Genomic DNA, 15956 nt, shown 5'->3' on the forward strand with positions numbered 1-15956 from the left:
TAGATCATCCATAACTGTGTGGCTATCTAGCTAGCATAAAAATCTATGCGTGATTGCTTGGACAGAGTTGGGTACGTACGGGACGCAGGCAGCGGTATGTACTGACATACGTACAGGGATGAAAATGACCGAGGGTAATCGTTCGATGATATTTTAAAAAATTATAACTCATGAGACATACCACCACGATAATATCCATAGCATCATTTTATTATTTATATTTTGACAAATATGTATATCCATAGCATCATTTTATTATTTATATTTTGACAAATATGTATAGTCAAATAATTCTAAAAATATAAAAATACTTTGAGAATTTTAATCTCAAACAAATTATAATTTAATCATAACTACTTGAAAAACACAACTAAATTGTGTTGAAATTATTATTTTCCAATAATAGATCCAATCTAATGGTGTAAAATAATGGGTTTTAAAGATTGATCAGATGGTTGATAATAGTGGGCCTACCGATTTAAATGAAAATCAATGGTTAGATTTTTTAATTGCCACGTGGCAATTTGAGAGCGTTTTAAGGAGTGCCATGTGGTGGCTTGAGAATGTTTCTAAAAAGTTTAATAGATTTTTAGTATATAATAGATAGATAGATAGATACCCTTGTGCAACATGTCCTTCAAATGATGCTACATCCCTCAAGATCCTGCATTTATAGTAGGTTGAATCAATAGCATATGGAAAAAAGAAAAAGGGCACTGCTGGCATACATGTAGGATTGCACAATTCTGTATGTTTCAGTTATCAGAGAAGTTGATCCTTAAGCTTGTTCGATTTGGAGGGAACTGAAGGGAGATTGAGGAAGATAATTCCACACCACAATAGTTATGGAATAAAATCCTCTCTAATCCCTCTCCTTGGGGATTAACTGAACATGGCTTAAATAGAAAAGATAATGACATACAAAGCAATGGGATTGAAGAATGGCACCCACAACTGAGTTTGAGATATCCAATTATTTATCCACCATTAGTTCCTACAGTAGCATTTTGATGGCGCCTACTAGCAGGGGGAAAATCTGGCCTATTCCAGCCAAAATCAACTGGAATATTGCTTATCAAGTACTCCAAGCTTTTAGCAGAGGGAAGTCCACCTTGGTATATTTTAACATATATTTGGTTATTGAACATTTAGAACATGCACAATATTTGTGCAAAAAGATTATAAGAAACTTTTGGACTTTCAGTTTGGTTCATCTCACATTTTTCTTTTGCAAGTACACATTCTCATGTTCCTTTTTGGCAGTAATGTTTGTAAATCCACATATTATACATATGGGAGTTTTTCAAGAACTAGGAAGGTAGCCCGCGCGTTCGCGCGGGCATGAGTCGTACGCCAAGTTTGAGGTATTTATAAAAGCGACATATTAACAGGAGAACATCTGCCACGATTTCTCCATAAATTATTTTTGTCAGCATTAATTTATTCTTTAATAATATTTTAACCTATTAGATTTATATTATATCAAATATAAGTAGTATCTATAAGTAATTATTTATAATATTCTTCATCATTTTAAAAAAAAGGTAGATTTATTTTCTTTAGAAAACATGTCAACGAAAGTAAAAGTAAGTGTAAAATAAAAATTAAGGTGTTTTTATTTTTTTAATTGTATAATATATTATCATAATATGTTAAAGGATGAATTGGGTGGGACATTAAGCTACACGAAAAATGTACGGGTTTATATAGTCTAATATGATTGATATATTTTGAGAGGCGATCTACCTATGAACATTTCATGTAGAGTGAATGAGAGGCTCCACGCAACCTAGCAGGAATACAATAACGTCGAAATATCATTGCACTGTAATATTTTTGGAATTTCATGTACCATAAATAAATACTTGTTAAAAGGTATAGGAGCGCACACATGCATGTTATGCAGTGAGCCAGACAGAGATTCTGATAGACTTTGTTTTTTTCCCAAAAGATAGATATGATGTTATAAAAATTGGATCCATCGGTTTAAAGTGGAAACCGATGGTCGATTATATGAGTGTTTTTTAATTAATAGAATGCCACATAGCGACTTAGAAGTGTTTATAGGAGTGCTAGGAGCAATCATATGTATGATTTAGATGCTATGATCATTTTAAGATCATTTATTTATCTTTTAAATTTAAAATATCATTTATTTACAAAAGCATCAAGATCAATTCGTTTATGTAAATAGCCCCCACGTGTATGTTGTGAGAAATTAATAAAGTTTTTTTATGAAGAAATTAATTAAGTTGGTAGAAAGTCATTAGATGTCTAACAATGTACTTTTAATGGGTTAGTTTCATTAAAAAATAAGCTAGCATATTTTGATTTTCAATGACAAATTTTAATATTTTCTTTTATTTAGTGGAGCACTCAAGATGGATGTAGGTCTAGAATGCAATAAATTCAATATAGATATTAAAATTATATATTTATTTGAAAAATAAAAATAGATATATAATTTATGGTACAAATAATTGTAAAGACTCGTAAAATTAATCCGGCCTTTATTAAAAAGTCTAAAATAGCACGTTTAAGTATAAATTAGTTAATATATTTCTTTGTTAGTTTAATGCGTACAGAATGTAACGGTATAAACTTTATAAACTTTATTTAAATAGTGTATGATTTGAAAATAATGCTCCACATAAAGGGTTCACGTATACCTTTATTTAATGGGTAAAAATATAGTGGTGTAAACTTTATTTTGGAAAGAAATATATCATAATATAATCATATAAGTTATGATTATATAAAATTTAACTATATTAACTGTTATCTCGATTATATATATATGAAAAGAAAAAGGAGGGAAGGAGATGGAACCGTACGTACGTACGTACGGATGGTGTGGAATTGTACGTTTTAAGATCAATCTAGTTAATCTGACGGTATGTACTAGTGGACCCACTATTTTAAGTAAAAATCAATGGATAGATGCTTTTCTTTTTTCTCAGAATTTCTTTGATTTCTCTAATTTATTAGAGCACCAAGTGGCGGCTTAGGAGCGTTTGTAGGAAGATTAATGGACTTTTAGTATATAATAGAAATAGATATTTTGAAATGAACAATTGAATAATCAGGAAAAAGCCGAGAATGAAAACCACTTCCTTCTACATCATCACCAACAATTTCTGAATCATGTTAACATTCATAGCTACAGATTATGTGAACATCACCCAAGTGAACTCTTTACAAAAACATATGAACCTTATTATAGTGAGTTTAGTAAAGCACTCATAACAGGCATAGGTAGTTCCTATACGTACTAATGAATCACCCATAAAAAGCATAGGCAGTTTGTATACGTACGTACATACCAAGCACACCGGAAAACCAAACACGTAGTTTGGACGTTATGGTCTCGGGCTAATACAGCGCATATTGCAATAGTATAGTGAAGCTTAAAGCATATGCAGTCCAAAAATAAGATCATAAGCATGGCCTCAATCAACTATCAAGCCCTTGATCTGCTCCATCTTCAGCCTCTTCAAACTCGCCTTCCTATCATTAAAAACATGATATTGTTAGTCAATCTGATATTCCCATACTTTCATTTTAGAACCTCAGAATAGAACCAATACAAACAACAAATAAATTTACTTTAGAAATCATTTGTTTCTCCATTTCCTCAAAAACAAAAGAGCAATTGGTGCTTGGTGTGTAAACGCACCTCAAACCTATAGTAAGACCATTCAGCATATAAGCCATGGAGGAATTTCTGTGGCAGATACTCGTTGACCATGGGAATCACTTTGAAGAAAGGTTGGAAGGAGTGTTTGACATTAGCATCGTCCCACTGTAAGTGCTCCAACCATTCTTGGTCACAATGAACAGCCTTCAGATTACACGGGACAGTTGTGAAAGGTAGTGTCATCAGCTGAGGACAACCCAGCACTTGCAAGCATTCCAATGAAGGAAAGTGGAAGGAGGAATGGCAGATGGAAGTCAATCTCTTTAATTTGATCAAAGCAAACCTTTTGAGGCAAGGTTGTGAAAGAGGTTTTCTTTCTTTTTCATCAGCATTTGGAAGATTGTCACTGTTCGAAACACTTCCAATTATTTGCTGTAGTGCCTCACAGTTAAATACTATCAGATCTTCAAGATATGGAAAACGTTGAATCCAGGATATGTTTGTTAAGCTAATGCAAGTTATAAGATCCAACCGTTTCAGGTTCTGAAAGAGATCCTGGCTTTCAACTCCTTTCCAAAATATATCTGTGAAGTGATGACCACATATGTATAGCTTCTCAAGATTAGAACTTCGATGTGGCACATTGCTTTCGAATACTATTTGTTCCTCATGTGTGAAGATGTATAACTCAGACAGATTCTTTTGTATCAGATCATTTCCAAAAAAACTGTCTGAAAATGCAAAACCTTTCCATTCATCTAGATACTTTGTTAAAATGATAACACACAGAGACCTGACTGGTAAGTCGGTTTTGCAGATCATGTTAAAGTACTTTATCATATTTATGGTGATTCCAAGAGCTTTCAAGTTTCTCATGCATTTAAGAACACCAAATGGTGGTTCAAATGTAGAAGGTTGTTCCAACTGGAATGAGCAAAAGTCTGCAACCTGCAGTCTGGAGAGCTTTGAAAGAATAGTTTCAGGCATTTCTCTGATAGGATTTGACCTAAGAAGCAAGTACTCCAGCTTAAAAAGGGATCCGAGCTCTTCAGGTAAGTACTTGATTTTGTTATCCGATAAATTCAGATAGTACAAGTTCATAAGGTTGCAAACTTCAGTAGGAAATGTTTTGAGCCAGTTCCGTGAAAGATCAAGGTATTGAAGGGAGATAAAAGAACACAAGCCAGTTACTGAACTTTGACTTAAATGATTATCCTGAAGTATCAGCACGGTAAGCTTGGTCTGCTCCCCAGAAATAGCAGGCAGCTCTGCTATTTCAGTCCCCACTGATAATATTTGTTCTGCAGCATGCCAGTGAGATACTGTTTGTACAACCCACTTATTCTTGTCCCTTCCTTCGTTGCTTACAATCCATAGTGCCATGTCACGTATCACATCATGCATTTTAACTAGTCTGTCATCATCAGTTTCCTCCAGAAGGCACTTGTCTACCAACTCACGAATTCGTGCATATCCTGCCTTGTAACATCTTTGAATATCCTCCTCCTCTACTAGACCCAGTCCCATCCAGTACTCAGATAGTTTGTTTCTATCTAACAGATAATCATCAGGCCATAAGGCGCATGATGTGAAACAATCTTTCAGATTAGTATCACTTAGATATTCATAACTGAGTTTCAGTCGAGCAAACACACTTTCTTCGTTGCAAACTGGCCCTTCAATCTCATTAAGCCGTGATTGCTGAAGAAAGTCGATGCAATTCTGCCATTCTCGTGGATGCCTCTTGGTAGACATGGCCCTGCCAACTACAATAAGAGCTAACGGCAGTCCGGCAAGTTCATTTGCAACCTCTTTTGCCAGTGGAAGTACAAGGGGGTGATTTTTAATAATTTCAGTACCAACATTTTCCTTGAAAAGATGCCATGCATCTGTTTCATCCAGGCAATCTACTTTAATCCTTTGCCCATTCTTGACACCCATTTGGCCACAAACACTTTCAGAGCGTGTTGTTAGCAACAATTTTTGTTTGTAATTGCCAATTGAGCTAACTTTGTTTGGAATCCCAACCTTATCAAGATCAACATGTTCCCACAAATCATCCAATAATATAAGAAAATTTTTACTTTTGAGAAATTCATATATGATAACTGCCTGAGATTCTGTGTCATTCTTCTTCTGCAGCATCTGTTCCCCAACAATTGAGTCTTGAACCTTCAAGGGCAACAAGTAAAAAAGTACTTTTGTCATTTGGAGCAAACTGGCAGAGAGCTTAACTAAATAATGTTGTAAAGTATTTAAAATTAGAAGTATATGCAGTTTTTTGAAATATCAAAATGTTAGTTGGCTGCCAGGAACCCTTATGTAACGCTAGTTATTACTCCCTCCGATCAGTTTTATATGCTGTTTCCGACAGCCAAAATATGTTATGTGTAAGTCATTTCGCTGGTCCGAAACAACAAATATTTCCATCCGGAGGGAGTATATTACATGATAGTAGTACCTGATGACAGTCAATATAGTATCCTAGAAATCGTAGCTCCTATAAAACAAACTATAATTTTAGCTGGAGCTTTTAGTCTCTGTGAATTGCTCATTAGGCCGCTTACCCTAGATGGTTTGTAATTTTTGTCTTTTGGGCAAGCTGGATGCATTCATCTTTGCAACAAATATACTTTAGCAAGATACAGAAACATGTACATCAAGGGACAACGATTAGTTTCATCTAATTAGTTAAATACAAACTTTGATCACTCCCTCGTTAAAGGGAGCACAACATACCTTTGCAACAGAGCAACCTTTGGAAGCAGTAACTCGAATAACAACATCAAAAGCAGGGTTTTTGTGAAACAAGTTATTGATCTGATAGAGCAGATGTGTCTTTCCCACACCTCCAGGGCCCCACAACCCAACCTTGCTTACAGCCTCATCCTTGATGAACTTGACAGCGAGGTTGCGATACCGATCTGTACCAGTTAGGCTTATGTCAGTTATGGGCACTTCAGTGCAGGCCTGTGGCACCATGACACCATATTCTTCAAATATGCCCTCACTGTATATCTTCTCTACAGCCTGACAATTTGCTGCTGCACTCTTGGCTATCATGTAGTTTACACAGATACAAGGGGACAGACTCCCCATGCACTTGGTCCTCTTATCATACTTTGCTTGGATTGTCTCAGTCTCCACACATACATGCTCAGCACGCTTCAGCCATCGTTCAACTTCATGCCTTGGCTGCATACCTTTTCGTGCAGCACCCTCCACCTTGGTCTCAACATCGCTAACCCTCTCCCTTAAACGCTCGGTGGCAGTTTTGAGAGCACGCACGAACTTCTGGGCTTTGAAGAAATAGGCAGCATGCTGTTTTGCGAGGCTTATCAAGGGAGTCAGGACAACACCACAGCACTTGATGCCAATGATCTCCATGGAGTTTATGGCATTCCTTCAATCAGAAGAAGTATGTACAGTGGTTGCTAATTGCAGTTGGCATGGAACCATTTCTAGTGTAAGACATCAAAGCTAGAGAAGAGCCTCTGTATGTCAAGACTTTCTGTGTCGTGTAGATCTAAAAGTTGTCCTGCGTTCAAATAGGCTAGGCATGTGGGTGTGGACCCTCCCATAATGTTTTGAGTCCCAATCACCTAAACTACTCATGGGATAGATCAGGATTAAGTTCCTCTCTCATTGACGTCTTAAAATAAAAACTGAATGTCAATGACTGAATGACAAATAATGATAGAAAACAAAGGCAGGTTTGTGAATAAAATCAATATCATTGACAAGTAATAATCGAAAACAGTAGGTTGCACATTGATTCAAAATTAGAAAGATCACTTAGTAATTTAATACCTTGCATATGCAAACTTTTCCACGGAACGGCTCAGGGTTGAGTTCCTTAATTTAAACCAACGTCCCAAGAGAGAAATAGAATAATCACGGCAAATAATGATCGAAACCAGTAGACTGCACACAGGTTTGGAAATCACAACAGGGAAGATCATTTAGTAGTTTAATAGATAACGATATGCATAGATTCAATAACAAGGATTTGTCTGAACAATAATAAGCACTTAGTTATTCTCTCACTGATTGATGTCTTAAGAGAGATGCAATATCAATGAAAATATTAATGGTCGAATACAACGCCCAGATAGGCCCAAAATTAGATGGATCATTTGGTATTAAATATCTACATCCATGCTTTCCATGGATTTGATCAGGATCGAGTTTCTTTATAATGATAAGAGAAAACTTGAACAGCGACCATTAATATGATCCGGGCCCCCACCGACCCACGGTCCATCAGGTATACGGGCCCCGCAGGCACCCACTGTCCATCAGGCCTTCACACGTGTCCATCGGGCCAGAGATGTTAACCTAGCCTGGCTCTGATACCAATTGTAGGATCGTAAAGGGCCTTACCACTTTTAGGATCGAATCACAAGAACTAAGCCAATCAGAGGGGGGGTGAATGGTTGGTATACCCAAAAACCAAAAACTTTTAGCGGAAATAAAAGTTACCCTCGAAATCGATGGATCGCAGTCTGACCGTAGTAGTTGTGCCGGTCTGACCACCTGATGAACGTCGGTCTGACCGATGTAGATCGATCAGTCGAACCGCCGAAAACGCCTGTTGCCAACTCCTGTAGCCGCCGGTCTGACCGCCGTGTGCCCACCGGTCTGACCGCCGCGATGCCGCCGGTCTGACCGCCGGTGCGCCGCCGGTTAGACCGCCGAAACCTGGTGAAACACAAATCAAAGAACTCTTAAAGTGGATGACGACTTTATTTCTTCTCTCTGTGTTTACAAAGTGCACCAACAGCACTCCTTACAAAAATTTCAACTAAACTCGAAACCCTAACTCAAAACTCAACTCAATTGCTCTCTATAGCGATACCGGGAAGCCTCACGCTCCCCCTCTATTTATACATGAGGTAGGCAGCCTAAAGCCACGAACTAAACTCATACTAGGAGTCCTAAACACCTTAGGAAGCCCACTAGTACAAGAAAGAAACTTTAGATAATCAAACGTACCAAATTTGGACTCCTTCCAAATTCGACTCCGCATCCCATACGCACACAATTCCTCCATCGTATGCCATATGGAATCTCCATTTACCACGTGCATCAACTCTAGCCTAAGTATTCCGCATGATCTCTGACCACCACGGACGTCGTCTTATCCCCAAGCCGACTCCCGGTCCATCACCGCAAATACTCTCCCGAGACATCGAGTCACCTACACATGGAACAAACAAAGAAACCATATTCCGAGACCAAGCTATCTCCAACTTGACTCATTAGCAGCAAACAATATTATTACATATGTATAGTATCCATCTAGAAGTCATAATCATGGAATAAACTCGGATATCCAAATAAACAACCCGAAACCGAAATTGACACAGTGTCGGCCGGTCAGACCGTGGGCTGCGCCGGTCTGACCGCGCATTACACGCCGGTCTGACCGGCTACCAGAGCCCGGTATAACATGTCCACATAAAATCACAGCAGTATCCTGTAAATTCACCTGTGAAATCCAATCATCTCCAAAACCACTTCGTGAATAAATTTCAAATAACAAAACCAATAATCTCCAATGCCCAATCGTTCATCACAGAATAATAATCAAAAACACCTTTGATTTTACAATCTCCCCCTTGATGGACACATTGGCAAATCCATAAAAATCTTTTGGTATTTGGTGGTAAAAAGCACACTTCGTACAAATGTACACATCATGCTCAAAAATCCAAAAGAAAACAAATGTACACATCGTGGTCAAAATCCAAAAGAAAACTTCTCCCCCTTTTTAAAAGAAAGAAATTCCCAATTGAACCAACAACATGCTCTTTTCAACAACTCTTCAAAAATTCACCTTGCTTCTCCAAAAATCCAAAAATTTTCACATTACTTCTCCCCCTTTTGACAATGATTTCATCAAGCATAGGAATTATGTTCATTAATGTTCAAGAGCTGAGCATACATATAGCATATCAAGTCATGCGTTGCAATAAAAAGAAAATAAACCCATCTATAACAAAACAAGCATGCATTAAAGTATAACCATGAACCAAAGATTTTACAATGAAGCTTGAATCAAGAATCAAAATTCATGATTTCATACGATTTATAATGCAACATCTTAACAAGCACATAGGTTGAAGAATAAACACTAAACACATAGACCTATTGCATTTATCACTCTTTCTCAAATAACCTTTAGCACAAAATAACCAAGAGAATTTTTTGTACTTTTTCTTATCTTGAGCCTTTTTGCTCATATTTTTCTCTTTTATTCCGGGTACGTCCCTATCGTCAAGACTGTTTCCAGGGATTCGGCACCCATTATTTTGCTCACATCGAATACGTCCTTGTCGTCAAGACTATTTTCAAGAATTCGGTATTCATTTTTTTATATTTTTTATTCTCTTTTTCACAATGAGCAATTAAAGGTATTTGAGGAATAACAAGTCAATAAAGCATATATATAGAGCATTTATAAATCAAACCATATGCTAGCATCAACATTGCATATTTTCTTAATTCAAGTATAGAATTTAAGTGTCATGCATCATCTCCCTTAAAAGCAAAATCTAAATCTCATGAAAAGACTAGAATACATACAAGCTATGCTAGAGACAAATAAACCTTCAAAGTATTGCTAGCATGCACAAGAAAATACCATATACATAAACAAAGCTCTCTTTTCTCAATTTTTTTCATTGTCATATTATTGCTTGATAAAACCATGAGGTGCAAACTCCCCCTCAAACCATGCCAAAAGGATGAATTATGCCCAATTCACCACGAAGAAAAGCAAAGAGATTAGAATCCAAAGGTTTAGTGAAAATATCAGCAATTTGCAACTTGGTGTCCAAAAACTGCAACTCAACATCTCCTTTCTCAACATGATCCCTCAAAAAGTGAAAACGAATATCAATGTGCTTTGTGCGTGAGTGTTGAACAGGATTCTTAGCAATATTGATAGCACTAGTATTATCACAAAAGAGAGGTACTTTTTCAAAAGTAAGACCATAATCTTTCAAAGTAGATAAAAGCCAAAGAATCTGTGAACAACAACTAGCAGCAGCAACATATTCAGATTCAGCAGTTGATTGAGCAACACTAGATTGTTTCCTAGAAGACCATGCAATCAATGATGTACCAAGAAAATGACATGTTCCACTAGTACTTTTCCTATCAATTCTACAACCTCCAAAATCAGCATCTGAATATCCACTTAAGCATATAGAAGATGAAGTAGAATACCAAATTACAAACTCAAGTGTATGATTCAAATACCTCATTATTCGCTTGACCGCTTGACGATGTGAAGCACGAGTAGAAGCTTGAAAGCGCGCACACAAACACACAGCAAATTGTATGTCTGGCCTAGAAGCAGTTAGATACAATAAAGATACAATCATACTTCTATATTCCTTTTGATCAACAGCTTCACCATCTTCATCAGGATCTAGCACAGCTGTAGAACCAATTGGTGTTGAAATTGGCTTGCAATTCTCCATCTTGAACCGTCTCAAAAGATCATTCGTATACTTCGTTTGATGCACAAAAGTACCTTGAGGTGTTTGCTTAATTTGCAATCCCAAAAAGTACGATAACTCACCCATCATGCTCATCTCAAATTCCTTGCGCATAGTCTCAGCAAAATCTACAACCAAAGCGTGAGTCGAACAACCAAAGATGATATCATCCACATATATCTGTACGAAAAGTTGATTATCACCATGCTTAAGAACAAAAAGCGTTTTGTCAACCTTTCCCATTGTAAAACCTTTCGCAAGCAAAAAGTTCTTAAGCCTATCATACCATGCCCTAGGAGCTTGTTTCAAACCATACAAAGCTTTAGACAATTTAAAAACATGGTTGGGAAAATCAAGATTTTCAAAACCTGGTGGTTGTTTGACATAAACTTCCTCCTATACAAAACCATTTAGAAAAGCATTTTTCACATCCATTTGATACAATTTAAAACCTTTTGAAGCAGCAAAAGCCAACAAAAGTCTAATTGCCTCAATTCTAGCAACAAGAGCAAAAGTTTCATCAAAATCCAAACCCTCAACTTGTGTAAAACCTTGAGCAACAAGTCTAGCTTTATTTCTCACAATCAAACCATCCTCATTTTGTTTATTTTTGAAAACCCACTTGGTTCCAATAACATTATGTCCAGAATGTGGTTCAACTAAAGTCCAAACTTTGTTTCTCTCAAAATTTTCAAGTTCTTCATGCATGGCGTTAATCCACGATTCATCAGTTAATGCATGTGACACATCTTTGGGTTCAAAAGAAGCAACAAATGCGGAATTTGCACAAACATCATGAGTCGTTACCTTAGACCTTGTAGTCCGCTCACTTATATTACCAATGATTTGTTCCGGCGGATGTCGTCGTTGAATGTGCAAAGGAGCAGCAACTTCTGAAGTTGATCCACGTTCTGTTTCAGTACTGATCGAAGTTGAATTCTCTGGAGGACCATCTCGATCAGCACCAACAGTACCCGAACCCGACGACCCTGGCCGGTCTGACCGCTCCTCATGTGTCGGTCTGACCGGAGGTGTGCCGGCGGTCTGACCGGCCTGGCGCCCGGTCTGACCGGCCGAGCCGACCTCGTCGTCGTCGTCGTAGTCGCTCTCGTCTTCAAAAATATGACCATCCTCCCCCTGAACCTGTGACAGTGTACCTGCAATTTCAGGTCTAGTACCAGGACTAGCCTCATCAAAAGAAACTTCACAACTCTCAACAATTTTGTTAGTCCCTAAGATAAGTACACGATAGCCACGAGTGTGTGCGGGGTAACCAAGAAACAATCCATCGGTAGGGCGTGCCTCAAACTTATCCAAATTTCCAGATTTCAAGACAAAGCACTTGCAACCAAAAACACGCAAATGTGAAACTTTGGGTTGATGACCAAATCAAAGTTCATAAGAAGTTTTTCCTAGTTTAGATCGCAAGAAAACTCGATTTGAAATATAGCAAGCAGTGTTAATCGCCTCAGCCCAAAATTTTCTAGGAGTTTTGTATTTATCTAACATCGTTCTAGCCATCTCAACCAAAACACGATTTTTCCTTTCAACAACACCGTTTTGTTGAGGAACACGAGGAGAAGAAAATTCATGTTCAAGACCTCTTTCATTGCAAAATTGTTCAAATGAAGCATTTTTAAACTCTCCACCATTATCACTTCGAATTCTTTTCAAAGAACCAGGAAATTCAAGCTCCAATCGAAGAAACAAACCACGAAAGTGTTGAAAAGCTTCATCCTTAGTTGCCATAAAGAAAACCCAAGAATATCGAGAAAAATCGTCAACTATAACCAACGCATACCACTTTCCTCCAACAGATTGCACTCTAGCTGGACCAACAGTATCCATATGTAATAGCTGTCCCGGTGCATCCGTCATCACAGAAACAATAGGAGCATGTGAAGTAGAAACCATCTTAGCATGACGACACGGTGTACAAACCAAATCAAGATCTTTCTTAAGTTTAGGCAAACCACGAACAAGATCCAAACCACTTAACCTAGTGAGATGATCAAAACCAACATGTCCAAGTCTACGATGCCAAAACATCACATCTTTATCAAACTTAGCAACCAAACAAGTTATCACAGGTGAAACAGAATTTTCAAAATCAGCTTTAAACACTCTTCCATAACGAGAAATATTCAGCACAGAATCACCACAAGAATCAAAAATTTTACTTCTAGTTTTCTTAAAGTGAACTTCAAACTCTTCATCAACAATTTGTGAAACCGAAAGCAAATTGTACTTTAAATCCTTAACCAAAGCTACATTCTTCAATTCAAAATTTTCATTTACCATAACCAAACCTGTAGCGACAACGGCACTAGTAGAAGCATCAGCAAAGACAATTGATTCAGTCTTGGATGCCTTTTTGAGGGAGGAGAACCAATCTTTATCACCGGTCATGTGCCGCGAACAACCGGAATCCACAATCCATACGTTCTCCTTCCTTGCCACCAAAGCCTACACTGTCACAGCCTGAATTTTTGTTTCAGGATTTAAAAATTATTTAATAAATTATTAATAGAATATATATTAAATGTTCATTAATTTACAAGTGAAGTTAAATGTGGGAAATAAAATTTCCTAAATATAAAGCATGGATGGATTTAATTTGTATTAAATTCTCCATGATTAATTATACTCTTTGGAATTTTCTCGAATTTCTCAGAGCTCAATTATTAATTTTAATAATACAAAGAATAGTTTAGCAATTATTTAATTAACAAATTAATCATTAAATGGTCTGGTTTTAATATTGTTAAATACTTTGAGTGTCCAAGTATGTTCAAGATTTTTCTTGGAATTATTTGAGCATTGAAAGTATTTTTAACAATTGAAAGATCATCTCATTGGTTAATTTATTTGGAAAAGTAATAAAAATCCTCCTCCTCAGCTTGGGCCGAATTCAGCCCATTCTCTCCCTTCCTCTCAGCCCAGCCAAAGTCTGATTTACCTCCCTATCGCTACAGTACTCCATCTTCCTCCTCCAGACAGAGCCGAGCCAGCCGTGCTCGTGCACAGTGCCGCCGCCTCCTCCCACCAATCCGGCCTCCCCGTTGCTCCTTTTTCCAAATTAGTTGCGGGAATGGAATCCTCTCAATCTCCTCTTCCTTTTCCCCAAGAAATCCCCAAAAGTTTATATGGAAATTCTTTCCAATTTCGCGGATCAAATCCTTTCCTTTTTCTTTTTTTTTTGAACGGAAAACAGCACTAGAGTGCCTTTTCATCGAATAGAGCAGGAGAAAATACAAACCCCTAGGGGTAAAAGAAAAACGGAGAACCACTATAGCTGTACACTATACAGAGTGTGGGATTAACTCACGCAACCGCTTAGCTCCTGCTAAAGCCCAAAGGCTCGCCTCCTCTTTGATTTTCATTAGTAGGAAGTTCGTTGCCACCTCTTTGTGATCAAAAATCCGCCGATTCCTCTCTTTCCAAATTTCCCAGACGACTAACAGAATGAGCGATCGAAGTCCTTTTTTCGGGACACTAGGCGTGTTTGCAATGTTCTCCCACCACTGTTTGACTGACTGGGCTTCCTCCCATTCCGTTGGGTCCATCTGCTGATAGCCCACCCATGCAGAGACGAGGTGCCAGATCCTCTTGGTGTATCTACAAGTGGCAACGTGGTGCAATGCCGTCTCAGTCTCGCGGCGGCAAAGAGGGCAACAACCATTGTTCTGCCATCCCCTGGTCGCAAGCCGGTCTAAAGTCCAGACTCTGTTCTGAATGATGAGCCAAGCATGAAATTTGCATTTCCCCGGCGCCCAGGGTTTCCAAATCAAGGAATTGAAGTTTGTACTCGGCGCCCCGCAGCACTGCGCATGGTAAGCCGAGGAGGCCGTGTAGTGCCCGTTGTTTGTGAACTTCCAAGTAATCTGATCCGGTTCTCCAACATCTAAGTGCACATTTCGGACCGCTTCCCACAGTGCGACTAGCTGTTCGACGAGGTCGACTGCGATAGATGATTGTGAATCAAGCTTAAAATCTTGCACCTAGGCGTCCTCCTCCTTTCCTTGCCGAAGGGATTTTCCTCTGTTTTTTGAGATCGCAAAGACAAGCGGCATGAGGTCTTTGGGTCTTTGCCCACCAATCCATGCGGACTCCCAAAATCGCACCGTGTTTCCGTCCCCTATTGTTATGTTTGTTGAGGCGGCGAAGATCCTTTCCTTTTTCCGGCAAATATAAACTTTCCCGAGTTTTTCCCGTCGATGTGGGCTCGATCCCGGCCTCCCATGGCTATATAAAGGACCCCCTAGTCGTCCTCTACCCATCCCCTCAAGTCCCGTCCGCCGCCATCGCCGGAAACGCTCTCCCCGCGAGCTCCCTCTCTCTCCACCTCCGGCAGCCGCTCCAGCTGCCGTGCGCCGTCGCCCCGGCCGTCGCCGGTCAGCGCCGCCACTTCCCTCGGCTCCGCAAAGTCGAGCTCTACCCCGGCCACCCGTTCTTTTGCGCTGAACCCCGCCGGAAGTCGCCGTCACCGTGAAGGCCGAACCGTTGCCATGTTTTGATCTCCAACGAAGCTTTGCCGTCGACTCCGTGGTCGCCGGACCTCGCCGTATCCACTGTCGGCATCGCAGCAGTGAGGAGAAGCCTGGCAGCCACCTCCGCGAAGACGCAAGCCATCGGAGCACCGTCGTCCCCGTGAAGCCGATCTGTTCCATCTTCAGTCGCGCCGTTCGTTGTCGTCCGTCGTCGCCCTCGGTCGCCGTCGAATCCATTGGGTTCGCAGGAGCAAGGTGAAGCCCGGCCACCGGTTTTTCTTCACCGAAGATCGCTGAAACGTCGCCGCCATCGCTGACCCG

The 15956-nt window shown here is 39.2% G+C and overlaps 1 protein-coding gene across 1 annotated transcript; it reads right to left on the reverse strand.

The window, feature by feature from the left end:
* Nucleotides 1-3098: 3098 nt before the first annotated feature.
* Nucleotides 3099-7034, reverse strand: LOC107275558 (probable disease resistance protein At1g61300). The gene is made up of 3 exons (XM_066306580.1): nucleotides 6377-7034; nucleotides 3677-5809; nucleotides 3099-3507 (listed from the first exon to the last, which is right to left on the reverse strand). Exons 1-3 carry the CDS (start codon nucleotides 7022-7024, stop codon nucleotides 3454-3456), a joined length of 2835 nt encoding a protein of 944 aa, XP_066162677.1. The 5' UTR covers nucleotides 7025-7034; the 3' UTR covers nucleotides 3099-3453.
* Nucleotides 7035-15956: the final 8922 nt, after the last annotated feature.

Source organism: Oryza sativa, chromosome 12 (genome assembly GCF_034140825.1).
Source record: "Oryza sativa Japonica Group chromosome 12, ASM3414082v1".
Classification (NCBI taxonomy): domain Eukaryota; kingdom Viridiplantae; phylum Streptophyta; class Magnoliopsida; order Poales; family Poaceae; genus Oryza; species Oryza sativa.